The sequence below is a fragment of the Mus caroli genome, chromosome 6 (assembly GCF_900094665.2).
Source record: "Mus caroli chromosome 6, CAROLI_EIJ_v1.1, whole genome shotgun sequence".
Classification (NCBI taxonomy): Eukaryota; Metazoa; Chordata; class Mammalia; order Rodentia; family Muridae; genus Mus; species Mus caroli.
The window spans coordinates 143,002,213-143,017,316 of NC_034575.1; the positions used below are offsets into that span (position 1 = coordinate 143,002,213).

General features: G+C 39.1%; 2 protein-coding genes across 5 annotated transcripts in view; one reads left to right on the forward strand and one right to left on the reverse strand.

Annotated features, from left to right (window-relative positions):
- The first annotated feature begins 3 nt into the window (after window positions 1-3).
- Etfrf1 (electron transfer flavoprotein regulatory factor 1) lies at window positions 4-4,567 on the forward strand. Of its 2 annotated transcripts, none has more exons than XM_029478157.1 (3): window positions 4-350; window positions 4,097-4,184; window positions 4,268-4,567. In XM_029478157.1, exons 2-3 carry the CDS (start codon window positions 4,140-4,142, stop codon window positions 4,481-4,483), a joined length of 261 nt encoding a protein of 86 aa, XP_029334017.1. In that variant the 5' UTR covers window positions 4-350; window positions 4,097-4,139; the 3' UTR covers window positions 4,484-4,567. The 2 variants fall into 2 exon arrangements, with proteins under 2 accessions (XP_029334017.1, XP_021020015.1); XM_021164356.2 differs by having other exon boundaries at window positions 6-122.
- A 1,051-nt stretch (window positions 4,568-5,618) lies between these two features.
- The window catches only part of Kras (KRAS proto-oncogene, GTPase), a 33,523-nt gene continuing 24,037 nt past the window's right edge, over window positions 5,619-15,104 (reverse strand). The window contains exons 4-6 of one of the 3 annotated variants that reach the window (XM_029478156.1): window positions 14,269-14,384; window position 12,489; window positions 5,619-9,712 (exon numbers count right to left, since the gene is read on the reverse strand). In XM_029478156.1, coding sequence (XP_029334016.1) covers window positions 9,596-9,712; window position 12,489; window positions 14,269-14,384 — 234 coding nt within the window. In that variant the 3' untranslated portion in view covers window positions 5,619-9,595. Of the gene's footprint in view, window positions 9,713-12,488; window positions 12,490-14,260; window positions 14,385-15,104 lie in introns of all 3 variants that reach the window. The other 2 variants (XM_021164782.2, XM_021164783.1) reach the window with 2 other exon arrangements.

The window sequence follows — 15,104 nt, forward strand, 5'->3', positions numbered from 1 at the left end:
TCTCTCAGCTCCGCCTACTTCCGGCAGACGGTCGGAGCATTTACGGCCGTGGTGCCGCAAAGCGCTGGAGTGTGGCGGTCTGAGCAAGCTGTCGTCCGGACCCCAGACCTGCTGGTGGTGAAGTATGCCTTAGGCGAGGGCTTCCGGGCGTGGGGAGCGCTGCGTCTCACACTGTAACGCAGGCTGACCTGGAACTCGCGGGCATCCCTCAGCTTCCTCCTGAGAGCTGGGGTCATAGCCGAGGGCCGCCACGGCCAGACTTGTAAAGAGGTTTCTTCCTCGCTTCTTTTGCGTCTGGACGAGCCCTTCCCGGGGGATCTGGGGAAGGAATGGCGCCAGCTCACGACTAGGTGAAGCCATTGGTTCTGGGCGGGTCCCCCAGGGAGTCATCTGGCCACAAAGGCGAGCTCCAAGAGGGTCGCTACCTTGAGATTAAGGTAGTACAGATTCTTCACTGATCGTGGGAGTTTAGTTTCTATGCAAAGCATACGCCCTTCTCAAGAGCTGCTCACACACTAGTTTAAAGTGACCTCTAAGAACCAGCAAGCCATTGTTGTCCCAAGGTCACCGAGTGCTGTACTGTTGTGGCAGCCTGCAGAATTTCAGCCCTTCCCCATAAGAAAAGGCACTTCAGACGTAGAGGAAAGGAGACAGTTCTTTTACCCAACCCCAGCTTCCCAAGATAGAGTACCCACGCTCTGTCCCTTACATAAACTAAATGTTCTGTTCAGTAGAACTGACAGCTAGTTTTTGTGGGTTAAGGTCATTGGTTGCACAACACTTAAGACCATACTGCCCTCCGAACCTTGGTAATGAGATAGAAACTTAACACCTACTGCATATAAATTCAAATTTGTTTTATCTTAGGCTTTGTTTTGAATTATTCAACAAAGCAACTACTAGTGTTCAGTGACAGAAAACCTCAGTCTAAACTAGGATGTGGTGTGGAAGTACAGTAATTAACATGGTGACTCAGGAGGAATGGCCTTACTCAAAATCACTGTGTCATTATCAACTTCTCTCCTAAAAGGAAAACTAATAGAGATGTGTTAGATCCCATGATGCAAGACTCTGTGCATGCTTTTTTGAGTTTTGATGTCCTCTAGTCCCTGGGCAGGATTTGTGAGTAATAAGAGGGCTGCTTTCTGGCATCTCTTCATGTTGACACGGGTTGTACTTTCTCTCCTGTCATGTACCTGTACCATCTAAAGGCATATGACAGTTTCCTCTCTGGTCGCACAACCTCTGGTACGGGGAAATCTGACAGGACAGTTTTCCAGTACAGTCTGAAGGAATACTGAGTCCAGTTCACTAGACCGCTGAAACAATACACTGCCGTCTCCATTTCCTTCAGCTTTTTTTTTGCCACTTGAACATCATGGGGCAGAATAACATCATTGGGCATCAAGCCCTTATTAGAAAATAATAGTGTCCTACTAAAATGACAACGCCATCATTCCTTTCCTCAAAGGCCCCAGGGAGAAAAGACTACCGCTCCTCCTTGCACATAGCCATGTTCCTGGAATAGCCGGTGATTTCGAGCCATGCACTCATCCAACTTTGATAACTTCCAAGACTTCATGCAGGTCTCTGCAGCAATTAAGTTGTTTTCTAGTTTGCAAACTAAAGGTTTTTCCCAGCAGCAAAAATAAACTAAAAATTCCTGAAAATCAACTGTATCATAAATTAACATCAAACTGCATGGGGTAGGGGGTAGGCGAAGCTTTTATTACTCATAATCTGTGGAAAAAGCTATCGGGAAGGAGAACTAAGCCAGGTCTCTAAAAGCTTTCACAAGTTACAAATGCCAAATTTTATCTATATAATAATTTCAAGCCACATAGTTTTAAGTCATTCTTCAACAAGGTACACCATCCTGGTATTGTATTACTCCTCCCCTCTCTCCCTACTCCCACTGTTAATATTATTGGTTAAACACACCTGTTAAATTACCTTTCAGTATTACACTAAATCTTCAGGGGAAAAAACCATGAAATTAAAAGAGAAAAGAGAGAGATGGTTATGGCAGTCTAAGACTCTGGAAGCTGGAGACCACGAGTGACTCTGAGTCAACCCGAGCAAACCTCAGTGGACACTGCCCTTCTCAAGAGGGAGTCAACCCGAGCAAACCTCAGTGGACACTGCCCTTCTCAAGAGGAAGCCAACCCTAGTAAACCTCAGTGGACACTGCCCTTCTCAAGAGGAAGCAAGCAGAATCAACTAGGATCTGTACACTTCGACACTAAATGCAACACCAGTCACAATTCTCAGTATTAGTGACAGGGTGCCACATGTAACTTCAATCAGCTCTCCTTGAACTAAGGGTCTTCCCCTGCCTCAGCTTCCATCCAGCTCAACACAATAATTTTTAGACGAATTTTAAGAATCTCCATTTTCTGCTAGTTAAGTGTAAAATAACCTTTAATTCATCTTTAAAAATAATCTACTTTGAAAATTTGTTTTTCCTGAATAATTCAGCCCAAAAGATATTAGGTGGCTGGCTCTAAGCAAAGGCAGCAGCCATAGGGACAGGATGAAGGGCTGGGAGACCTTAAGAATTCAAAACAAAGGAAACAGGTCTCAGGCAAAAGTGGTTTGTGACAGCAGCCTAGCAGAAGAGGACACTGATTGGGTGGAGAGGGTAGTGGCACAGGTTGTTGGAGGCAGGACAGGGTGAGCTTTCCAGGAAAGAGTGGGATCTGGGAGGGAAGGTACTAGGTGGTGACAGTGGTAAGAATTTGGTTCTAGTAGAAGTGATGATCCAAAAAAGTCAATTATTGAGGCTAGTAGGAACCAGCTTCTTTGCTGTTGGACATGAGTTTTAGAATTACTGACAGGAAGCTAAAATAAAAATAAATTCTGTAATATGGGAACTAGCTATTACCAGATTATAGAAAGGTCACTAAAACCCACACACATGCACACAACACTCAAGTCTATAGGTGCACACCTTTACTAGGTGGCATTTACTGCCAAATGGGCAGTTCCATTTGTAGTGCTTCTACTACTGTATTTCTCAACCCCTGGGTCATGACCCCTTTGGGGTCAAAATGATCCTCACAGGGGTGACCTAAGACCATCTGCTTACCAGATGTTTATGATTTATAACAGTACCAACATTACAGTTACAAAGTAACAGTGAAATGTTATGGTTGGGGAATCACTACACCGTGAGGAACTATATTAAGGGGTCACAGAACTAGGAAGATTGAGAGATACTTTTCGAGTACATCTTACTTCCTAAAATACCCCATCCGTGTGCTGGTTTATAAACCCACTACATGAACGAGGTTTTTGGGAAGAAATAATCTCACAGTGGAGAGTGATAGCAAGTACTGTAATCGGGTGATCAAAGCTACCATCAGCCATACTGGATGGAACACAGTGGGAATCTTTTTTAGGTTTGGTCTAACGAGGCCTCTCCTTCTCCTTGGCACCTAAAGCACTAAGTCAAAAGCATGGCCAGCAGCATGGATGCTGTCTGCTCTGCCTCCCGTGGAACCTTTCCAAGTGCTCCCTTTGCCGCTGCCTCTTACTGTGCATTCTCCTTAAGGACCAACCTTCTTGATCTTGATCTAACAACCCAATTTATTTTAGTTTTAAAATTTCCTCCAAGAATACTCTTCTAGATTTGGACTCTTAGTTTCTTCCAAATAATCAAGCCAAGCCTTGAGAGCAGGGCAGACAGCTTTACTTTTGGTAAGGAAATTAGGCTTAGAAAAGTGATGTTACCCCAGTGCCTCAATAAAACAGCTCTCAGTACAAATAACCATTTGGGGGGATAAGAAGACTTAATGGCAAAGCACTTGCACAAACAAGAGGATCCTGTAGACCTGCAAGTTTGTAATCCCAGTGTACATACAGGGGGATGAGAGGTAGGGGAATCCCTAAGTGAAGGAAGTGCCAGCTGTTTGCAGCAACAACTAAGACCCGTGGAAAGGACTGACATCTGAGGTCATGAGCTCCAAATGCACACTGGCAAGTGCATGTCTGTACACAAAAATGAAAAGCCAGCTCACCAATGGTAAGATCTCTGGTTCTTTAAGATTTGCAATGCAGTTATTTGCAAAAAAAGAAAATCTTCCTTTTCTTTTAGGTATGTCATGTATAAAAGTGGATTAATTCCATGTTAAGCGGAAATGGCCAATTCGTTACGAGGAGAAGTACTGACTCTTTATAAAAATGTAAGTAATTTATGCTGCCAGCTTTATAAATGTTGTTATATAACATGGATGGATTGCTTAGAAACGCATCTCTCTTTTTAAAGCTGCTGTATCTTGGACGGGACTATCCAAAAGGAGCAGACTATTTTAAAAGGCGTTTGAAGAACGTTTTCCTTAAAAACAAGGATGTGAAGGACCCAGAGAAGATCAAAGAACTTATTGCACGAGGAGAATTTGTAATGAAGGAGCTAGAGGCCTTGTACTTCCTTAGGAAATACAGAGCTATGAAGCAACGTTACTATTCCGATACCAAAGTCTGACCCATCATTGCCACCAGTCGAGCTGACAATCAGTCCTGGCTGTTTGCCTGTACCAACTATTAAAAAATAATTCAGTTTAAAAGAGCGAGATACATGTTTTTTTTTTTTAAAAATGAGTTGCCCTACTGTACTGAAATAGGTTTCAACCTTATTGATACTGAGATCTTTGCACATAATCCTTTTATTACTGAAATAGTAACTTTAGTACCTTTCATGATAATATAATTTTGAAAGAAAATATACCTAATTTTTAAACATGTTATAGCCAATTTCTTAGTCCATTTCTTCATTTACTGATGAGATTGTCACTAGCGAATGGTGTCTGACAGGCTTGCCCTTTAGCTTCTGGAGTGTCTTTGGTTTTTATTGTTTTGTTACCCCATCTAGTATACTAAAGTGCATATTCAAGGCTCTCTACAGACACCTCAAAATGATTTAAATGCAGTAAAAAAATAAGACATGTGAAGGTAACTTCTATCTTGAGAAGCTCAGTGGGTGACTAGCATTGTGTAGCTATTATTCCCATTATTCTTTGTGCTGCTGGCCTGCCTTAAGTTCTGAATCACTTCAAGTAGCTTTTATGAGGCGTTGTAATGTTCCTCTATTTCTGCCATTAAAGCTGGGATATTTTCTGTCTACCTGTAACGGAGTCCATGTGGCAGTGGACCTAACCCAGGCAGGACTGTAAGTTTAAGCAAACTCTTAAATGTTTATGTAGTGTTCTTAGCAACATTGTAAATAACATTTCTATCTTAAAAGCTGCAAGAAGTGTTGCTTATAGGATTTTGTATCAGGCTGGAGAGATGGCTCAGTGGTTAAGAGCACTGATTGCTCTTCCAGAGGTCCCGAGTTTAATTCCCAGCAACCATATGGTGGCTTACAACCATCTGTAATGGGGTCTGATGTCCTCTTCTGGTGTGTCTGAACACAGACAGTGTACTCATATAAATAAATAAATAAACGAATAAATCTTAAAATCTTAAAGGATTCTGTATCAACTACCAAGCAGACATTTCCACCAAGAAATACCTATAGCCAGGATGGGGATGAGGCTCAGTGTGAAGTACTTGCCTAATGAACATGTGAGGCTCCAAAATTGAGCCTTAACCACAATTAAAACTACATAATTACACACTTCATAGTCACCATAACTATTTTTATTACATTACAATGATTAGGAGCAGTACGGTTCATGACAAAAATATTACAAATTTCAGATCACGTCACAGCACGTACTCCTATAAACATTTAAAAGTTAATTAAGAGTGGTCACTTTTAAATTTAATGTTTGATATGACCAACATTCCCTAGGTCAGCGCAACCAAAGGATGGAAAACAACTGGATCACACTGCATATGTCCCATAACAAACAAACAAACAAACAAACAAACAAACAAACCAAAACAACAGAAAGAAAAGGAATGGAAGGAAGGCAAGCACAATGTACAAAATGTGCATGTTTCAGTTTACACTATACAAAAATAGTTAAAATACATCCCAGGTAAACATGTTACATTAAGAAATAGCACTAGTAAGAAATTGGCACTCAAATAAAAATGCAGAAGTGTTTCAACATGAAGACATGAAACGGGGTATTGGGGCACTGGAGCTGACACAGCACACAGCCCACTCAGCGGGTTAGGGGTCTGAAGCTGGCAGAACTTTATTTTTCCCAAATTCATCTAAAATGCCCACCACCATCCCAAACAGGCACTCCAAATCATTGAGCTAAACCACAAATCTGAATCTAATAACTGTTCTTTGAAAACTAATGTACTTCTTTAGAAATAATTTTCATGTTTTGACAGAATTTACAGCTATTGGTATTATCTGTTCAATTTTTCAATGCAGAATTCATGCTACCCAGTATTACACATATGAGTATAAATTCACCTTTAAATAACTTTTAGGTTTAAAAGATGACTGCATAATTCTCAAGAAATCACTACTTTTTAACAAATGGAAATTAGTTAAATTTTTACTGCCTACCAAAAAAAAAAAAAAACCCTTCATGTGTGAGTGTGTGTGTGTGTTGCATATATGTATGTTTGAGGAAAATGGAAAATCAGTGGAATACAAAATGAGATGACTCTGTGCAAACTGTAACTTTTGACATGCCTCACAGAACTTGTACGTATGTTAGGACAAAATTGTGCAATGGTGGCAAAGGTCGATAACCTATAAAAGTTAAGATCTAAATTCCTATGCAGTGTGACTCAGTCAGTAGAGCCTAAAATTCACTATTGAAAATATTTACTCAAATTGTATTTGCCTACTATATTCTTCCCATAAACATGTTAATGCCTATGACTGTAACTTAGCATTGCTTTTCAACTTCAACAAGGACTTTAAGGCTGCAGTAACTAGATAGCATATTTGTTTCTAGGATTCTTTCCCCTTTTGTTAACCAAAGTGTAACACAATTCAAATTTACATAGTGGTTATGACCACTTCTTTAACACATTGTCCAGAAACATTAAAAGTATCTGATTATACACTGCAGCTTTTGAAGTACACCTGTTCCTCTGAATAGAAATGATTAGTATTACTAACTGCATTTTAAGACTTAAAATCCACCCAAAGAATGTTCTATGAATATGTACAGTTTAGAACATTTCAAAAAAATAGTTTAGGGTACTTCTGTTCCTTTAGAAAAATGAAATAATTATATAAAGTAGTTTGATTTAAAAGTTGCATTGGATTCACAGCAAACAATTCTTGCTAAACTGAGGGGGAAAAAATGTATAAACCTAAACTCCTCTCTGCAAAACTCAAATCATGTATTTCATTATGTCTAAGTCATATGCTATATGCCTTATTTAGTAGTATTACAGATCACGCTACGTACCACTGGCCAAGGATTGTATCTCTTCTTGAAGACACTGCACCCTGAGTGCCTAGTGTAATTCCCAGAATATGACAAGCACTGAATAAATGTTGAGTAAATAAAATTTTTAAAAAGAGAGCTTTATGATTGAAACTTCAAAGTGTTTTTCATTTTTAGACTGTATTTATTAAAACAATAGAATCTATCACTTACCAGGATGATGGCTAGATGAAGATTAAGCTCACCTTCCACTGGACTGTGTTCTGTCTGTTCACACTAATTTTGAAAATTCCTACTGAGGCACCAGTGGGCTGGGCAGCAGGAATGAAGTCCAAAGGATTGAGATTGAATTGTTGTAGTGGCCCTGAAAACCATCTATTAATTCAAATCCCACTAAGGTGTCTGTTATTTTAAGTCCTGGGGAAGAAAGCCATAGGGCAGCTTTGATGTACCTACCTTAGTGGGCAAAGTTCATGAAGTTGTCCATAGTGGAAACAAAATTTGAAGTGGGGGAAATTATTAAAACTACACTAAGTGATGGGCATGTGGGAGACAGGCTGAAAGCCAGCATAATGTTGGAGGGGAGTCCTGAAATGGGAGAATGGATACTGAAATATAAATTTTACCTCTTGCACAATTTGCCCAAGACTGGCAGTGAAGATGTTAATCCATGTAAAACAGTTACAGATTGTGCTGAGCTTGACAGCTAGGTGTGTCAACATGTAAACTATGTTACACGGCTGGGAGGTTAATGACTTTGAGATGATTCAAAACCAAGCAGACAGTGATTTGCTTAAAGTCAGACTTCTAAAAGACAGATATCCAGTCTCATAGTCCAGTGATATTTCCATCTCATTTCCAATTATGGGAAAGGATGCTTTAAGTGCACTGAAGACATTTTTTTCCTGTTATCTATTCTTAAAGCATTAGATAGATAATTTTAAATACCTATCAGATTTGGGAAGTACTTAGGAAATGTTTGTTCAGCTAGAGTTGAGAGACTAGTCAAACCTGCATTTTCAAACCTTTTTAAAACATTGCTTAAAGATTTACTCTTGTTGTAGCCTCCTACCCCAAAATCTCAACCTTGAAGCGAACATCGAAATTTTTAAAAATTTTTTATTATTATAAACAAAAGAAATTTCTTGATTTGTCAGTAGGACTGTTACATGGTGAGAATGCATTATACTAAGCCATCAAACTCTCCTCATCCCCTATGTTGACCAAACAATGCGTGGCCAACATTGAATGCAGCAGTGCTACAAAACCCAGTAGGCCAACATTGAATGCAGCAGTGCTACAAAACCCAGTAGCGTTCATCACAGGTTCATGTAAGGCCCAACCCTGCAACTCTGGTCTCCTCAACATCTGCCAAGCTATAACTGTCTCAGATCATCTTCAGCTTCACAACCATTAAAACTACTTTCAACAACATAAATTCAAAAAAGACTTGAAAGTTAGGATAAGAACAATCTGACAAAGGGGAATTGTACTTAATTCTTATGAGAACTTTTTATATATGCTAAAGTTGTTTGAATTATTACAAAAATTTAGTAGCATGTAAATATAGCCCAAATGGTTATTACTATTTCATACTGGGTCTGCCTTACCAGGAAAAGCTATTATAGGAATCTTACAGTAATTTAGCTAACATGGAAACTGAATGGATTTCAACATTTTCCATTGCCTTTTTTTTTTCCATTTTTCCCCTTTTCTAGAAAAAATATACTATTTGAGGGAGTGACCAAGATTAATAGCAGTGGAAAGCTAGAGAAAGCCTTTGTGAACAGTCTGCCTACACTTCTGAAGGATGATAAACTCTAGGACATGCTGGACGTGAATCAAAGGGAGGCCTAAGTCTGCGACCCCTCAGTCTCAGGTGAAGCTGCGTGCCTAATGACTCCATTTGGTGAGTAGATGGAGCCCAGAGCAGGCATGGTCAGAAGCTTCATTATTCTGGTTCACATCAGTGCTCACAGTTGGTAAGAGAACTAGCAAGGAATCAACTGCATGCACCAAATCCCAAGACAGAGTCTCAGGTCTTTAGTCTCTTCCACAGGCATTGCTAGTTTAAGTCCAAAACCCAGGGAATACTGGCACTTAGAAAAAAGAAGGTTTCCACTGTTCTTTTAAAATAAGCATTTAAGATAAAAGCTGACAGTTTGCACGAACAGAAGAAGAAAAAAAAAAGATTAGGTAATGCTAAAACAAATGCTAATAATTTAGTGTAATGTACAAAAATCACACTTTCACTTAAGTGTGCCTTAAGAAAGAGTACAAACTATTCACATAACTATACACCTTGTCCTTGACTTCTTCTTCTTCTTCTTCCCATCTTTGCTCATCTTTTCTTTATGTTTTCGAATTTCCCGGACTAATGTATAGAAGGCATCATCAACACCCTGAAATATATAAGAAGAAAGTATATATAAGACATGTTAATACGCGATGGCCTGCCATGCTCAGATGACAGACTTTCACTGTTAATGGACGCTTGAGTACTCAGAGTGTAGTTCTGTTTTATGGTTATATTTTGGCAATCGAATGGGCTTAAGAATTCTTTAGGATATATCTCTTCATGGATAGCTGATGTTTTTAGACTTTTATATTATTATTTAAATTTAGGTATTAAAATATCTAACAAAATGCCTGATATTTAGTAATTTCAAAATAATAATTACTTGTATACTTTCAAGTTACTCTTTCTTTCAAAGCAAACTACCTGACATTTTTAACAACTTTATTTTATGGTATGAGTGTTTTGCCGGCATATATGTCTGCACTATGTGAGTTCAGTACCCAATGGAGGCCGGAACTAGACATTAAATCCCCAGGGACAGGAGTTACTGACAACTGTTAGCTGGGTGCTCCTAACCACTGAGCCATTTCCTGGCTCAGGCGTGCTGATAATTTAAATGGAAGCTCTGACTTTCACAACAGGCAACATAGTAAGCGATGCACAATGTAAGTCTAACAAATGGCTTTTTCCCAAAAGGCCTTGATTCCCACTAATGTTTCTCTACTAGCAAACTTAGCCACTCAGCTCCCCATGCCTGCTCCATGTATGGTAGGTGTCCATACATCTTAATTGTCCCCCAAGTTTCTGGACTTTAGACAGTAAGCCACATTATCTGTAGATATTAGTGCCTTAAAAGCTGTGATGCCCCTGTCCTCTGATGATGAGCGAAATTGTCTGACCAGTGGTGTACTTGACCACCCACCAAAATTGTCTTATTACTGCTTTACCATTTAGCTATTCAAAATGTGTCATTATAAATACCCGTCTTCAAAGAACATTCAACATTAGTCATTAAAGCCTACACCTATGTTTCATTAAAGTAAAATACCTAAATGAGTTGTGACTAAAACTGATTCAGTCAAAGTAATTCCCAACCTCCTAACCCCAGGAGTGATAAGTGCATTCTAGGAGCAGAGCTTCAGGAGCCAGCTTTAGACCTTCAATCCCAAATTCACACTAGCGTCAAAGGAAAGCTGAACAGAACGTGGCCATGCTTCATCTCGTGTGCTCATCCTGTAGGAAGTTCTGAAAGGAATCTTAACCTACCAATGCTTCCAAACCTCGACACTAGAGGGGTCTGGAGAATGAGCACCCAACAGTCTAAGCCACGGTAAAAGCAACGGCATGCTGGGCCTTCACTCCTTTTTTTTTTTTTTTTTTGTTTTTTTCAAGACAGGGTTTCTCTGTGTATCCCTGGCTGTCCTGGCACTAACTTTGTAGACCAGGCTGGCCTCGAACTCAGAAATCCGCCTGCCTCTGCCTCCCGAGTGCTGGGATTAAAGGCGTGCGCCACCACGCCCGGCTGGGCCTTCACTCTTGTAATCACCTGTTTCAGTATTATAAATTGTGCAAGTAGCATAATATGTATTTAAGCACCCTATGTTAAACACATTATCTTCAAAATAATTGAATGTCTTAAGTGGCAAGATTTTTCCTTTACCATATTACTAAGATATTTTGTAATTTCAAAATAATAACTACTTATATACTTTCTTCCAAGTTACTCTTTCAAGTTTTTATAGTTAACTCATTTTGACACAGATCTCTAATTCAGGAAACATTCACCCAGTACTGTTGAAAATGTACAACATGAAATGAAGCTTGCTCACATTTAACAAACAGAAACTGGATAATGCCAGTATCATCTCTTTGAATATGAGTGGATAAATTTATATTGCCTCTAACCCCAATCTGCACTCATTGGTGCTTTTCACCTCCTGAAATCCATTACTGATACAACAAGCAATACAGTGAAGGCCTAACTAGATTGTGAGGTCCACTCAGACAGATACAGGAGACAGATGTTTCCTTCTGTGCGATCCTTAACACACAGTGGGAAACTCTTCCAATGACATAATAAAAGTGCCTATAATTCAACAGCACTGTACGACTTAGGGACATAAGACACTTGAAATGGGATAGTATCTTTTGTCTACATGTGTGTGTGTGGGTGGGGGGTGGAGTGTTGGGGGGGAGACCAGTACATTTAAGTGGAGGCCAGAGCAGGACACTGGGAATCTGTTCCCTCACTCTCCACCTTCTTCCCATGAGGCAGAGTATTGCAGTGAAACTGGAGCTAGGCTGGTAACCAGCTCACTCCACCAGTTACTTCTGGCCCCTGTCCCAGCACTGGGGGTTACAGGTGTTTTCTGGCTGGTTATTTTCTTGAATTGTAGGGATTTGAACTCAGTGTTCATGTTTGTGCAGCAAGCACGCATATTTTCACTAGCATATTCACTAATGAAAACTATCTCCCAGATACTCCCCCGAAATGGAGTCTTACCTAACTCCCTTATCCATCATCAACTCCCTTGGATCACACATTATGGTATCTACCCTATTTCATCATCTTTAAAAAAAAAATCCATTTATTTTTCTGTTTGTGGTCATGCCATAGCACACATATGAAGATCAGAAGACAACTTAAGGTTCTCTCCTCCCGTCGCATCTGAAGGATCAAACTCAGGTCCTCAGTCTTGACAGCCATCTCATTGCCCCCCCCCCCAAAGTATTTTTACAATGAAGGAAAGTACCAATGATACTAAAACAATGATGCAGAAAATAAAAATCCTGAGAAAGATAGCTGTAAGACAGTTTTTAAGATGGAATAATACACAACCATTTAGGAGACAAGGAAGACAGAATTTGACAGCACTTACCCTCTTGTCAAGTTCTGACAGTATGTGAGTCTCCAGCTATGTTAATTCTAATTAGATGACTCTGATGTTAGAGAAATGTCATAGCTAATGTACAAAGGGCAGTGGACTCCTTGCTCACCTGGGAACTGAGTCTCATAAAGTAGCACCCCATATTTTGCTAATTATTTTGTTTAGACTTATCCCTTTCCTAGGATGAAAAGCTAATTTGTATGTACTTATCACTATCAAATACAAACTTTAAATATTTATCTCACTATAATTTTAAATATAAAATACACTTTTTCTTTATGTAGAAAGTGCTACATGATTAGTGATTCAATTCATAAAACCCACTACTAACAGTTACAGCAGTCAGTGCTACAAACTGCATAACTTGGACATTAAGAGCAGAGTGCTTCAATGTTTGCTTGAATACAATGTAAAGTGTACTACATTCTCTAAATATTGTTCTATTTTAAAGCCATCTAAGAAAGGGGAATAGGGTTAAAATTACCATTTTAATCTGGTCATGGCCATTATCTCAAACCTTTAACTTTTTAAATTGTATTTTAATGTTAAATTGTACCACAGTTTCTAAAACTAAAGTATGGCTTTACCCAGTCACAAAGGTTTTAACAGTTCATAATCCCATTAGAGTCCCTGCAAGTTGACCACTGCTTCTGCATCTAAGTCTCTGAGTCTGAGACACTGGGACTGCTCACGTCCTCAAGGAGCACACACTTCAACATGAGGCTTTATCACCTCACTGAGTGAAGAATGTGCGGAGTTAGACAAAATATAACCTGGGTTGATTCAGATAGCAAAGTCAGAGTCCACTCGATCCTTACTAGGAAATACCTATATCCTAGAATCCCAACATGCAATGGGCACAAAGCTAAAACATAAGGCCCAGCTCTTCAGGATTCTTTTGTTTAATAAAAGAATGATACATAATGCAACAAAGGAAGCCATATAGTTAAAAATAGTATATTGGAAATACACAAAGCCACAATGGCCATTTTAAGGAACTGTAGAGATTCTTATAGACAAGGGAATCACACGTTAGCTGATGAATCAAACTAGGAATACTGGTGATCCAAACAAGAGGCAAGGCTAAATGGAAGGCAGAAGGAACGTGTGTGTACGGACAAATCGGATAAGATGATGTTGTTTTAGATATAAAGTTTCAAAAGACTAGAGAAGAGGGAGAGTGTTAAGGACCACAGTAATGTGTTTAGAGATACTGACAGTGAGCTCACTGTCTAAGTCACTGTCTAAATTTACAAGAAAGAGACTGTGCTATTTACTTGTTGCTGATGTCATATCACTGTACAGGAGAAATCAATAATAACCTAATAATGAGACAAAGCCATAGCACAGGAACCTACAGCTGCTTCTAAATGGGTACAGGAGTATGGCTTGTTAGGCCTTTCCTACTTCTAAGCCATATATATATATATATATATATATATATATATATATATATATACTTAAAAATCGCTGGTTATCTTAAAACTTGATTTCCCTCAAAAATAAATTATTAGTTTCAAATATTTAGCTTACTTAAAACTAATGAAGCCAATAAAGCTCATGAGAAATGCAGATCAGTCTACTGTAGCCATCACATGTGTCAATTATATACTCAAACTTAAAATAAATGTACTCACTACAGAAACCAATGACAAGGTTCTATCGTTTAATACCTCAGAGCAGAACCACATCTAAGTGGTTCTGACCGCTTTGTTACCTCTGAAGACATCTGCTTTGTACCAGAATGAATATGCTCAACTTACCAGATTACATTATAACGCATTTTTTAATTTTCACACAGCCAGGAGTCTTTTCTTCTTTGCTGATTTTTTTCAATCTGTACTGTCGGATCTCTCTCACCAATGTATAAAAAGCATCCTCCACTCTCTGCATTGTAAAACACAACTTCTTTAAAGTCTGTTTCATTTGGAAGCGTAATTTACTGGGATAGCCATGTGTAAGACCTTTGAATTATGAGCTTTACAGTTCAGAATTTGTTTTTTGTTTTTTTTAAGCAGACATCAGATTGAATAAAATTGAGATGCAGCGTTAAAACATGAGCTAGAACCTGGTTTGTTCTCAAAAGTGTTTATGTTGTTTGGGATTAAAAGCTTAAATGAAAAGCCTAACTGTATGTGTACGCTTCTCGATACAGTAATTGTAAGTTTGATGAATTGCAGTTGGGAAAAGTTCAGGCTTTCCTCAGATAAAGGGAGACCTGTAATTGCCATACACCACTGATGCCCGCCTTTTACCCAGTGGGATGGCAGAGTGAAAAGACAGACGAGGAACATGAGGCCTTGTTAAAACAAACCCAAAAATCCATGTCCTAACCAAGGTGAGTCCAAATACTTCTATAGGACCCCCAGATTCATCGTCAGTTAGTTTCTAGTCAATTTCCAGGTCCATCAGAGACTGCTACCACAGTGAATGGGAAATTACAATATTTAAATGAGAAGTAAAATGGGCCATTTAGCAAAACAAGAAAGCTTCACAAACCATTTGAAATATATAAAATAGGAGCAATACATGTCTCCTTAACAGCCTGCAGAGCACTGTTCAGACATGCTGCTGTGTGCCTTCCAGTTTCACTTATATGTAGTTTAT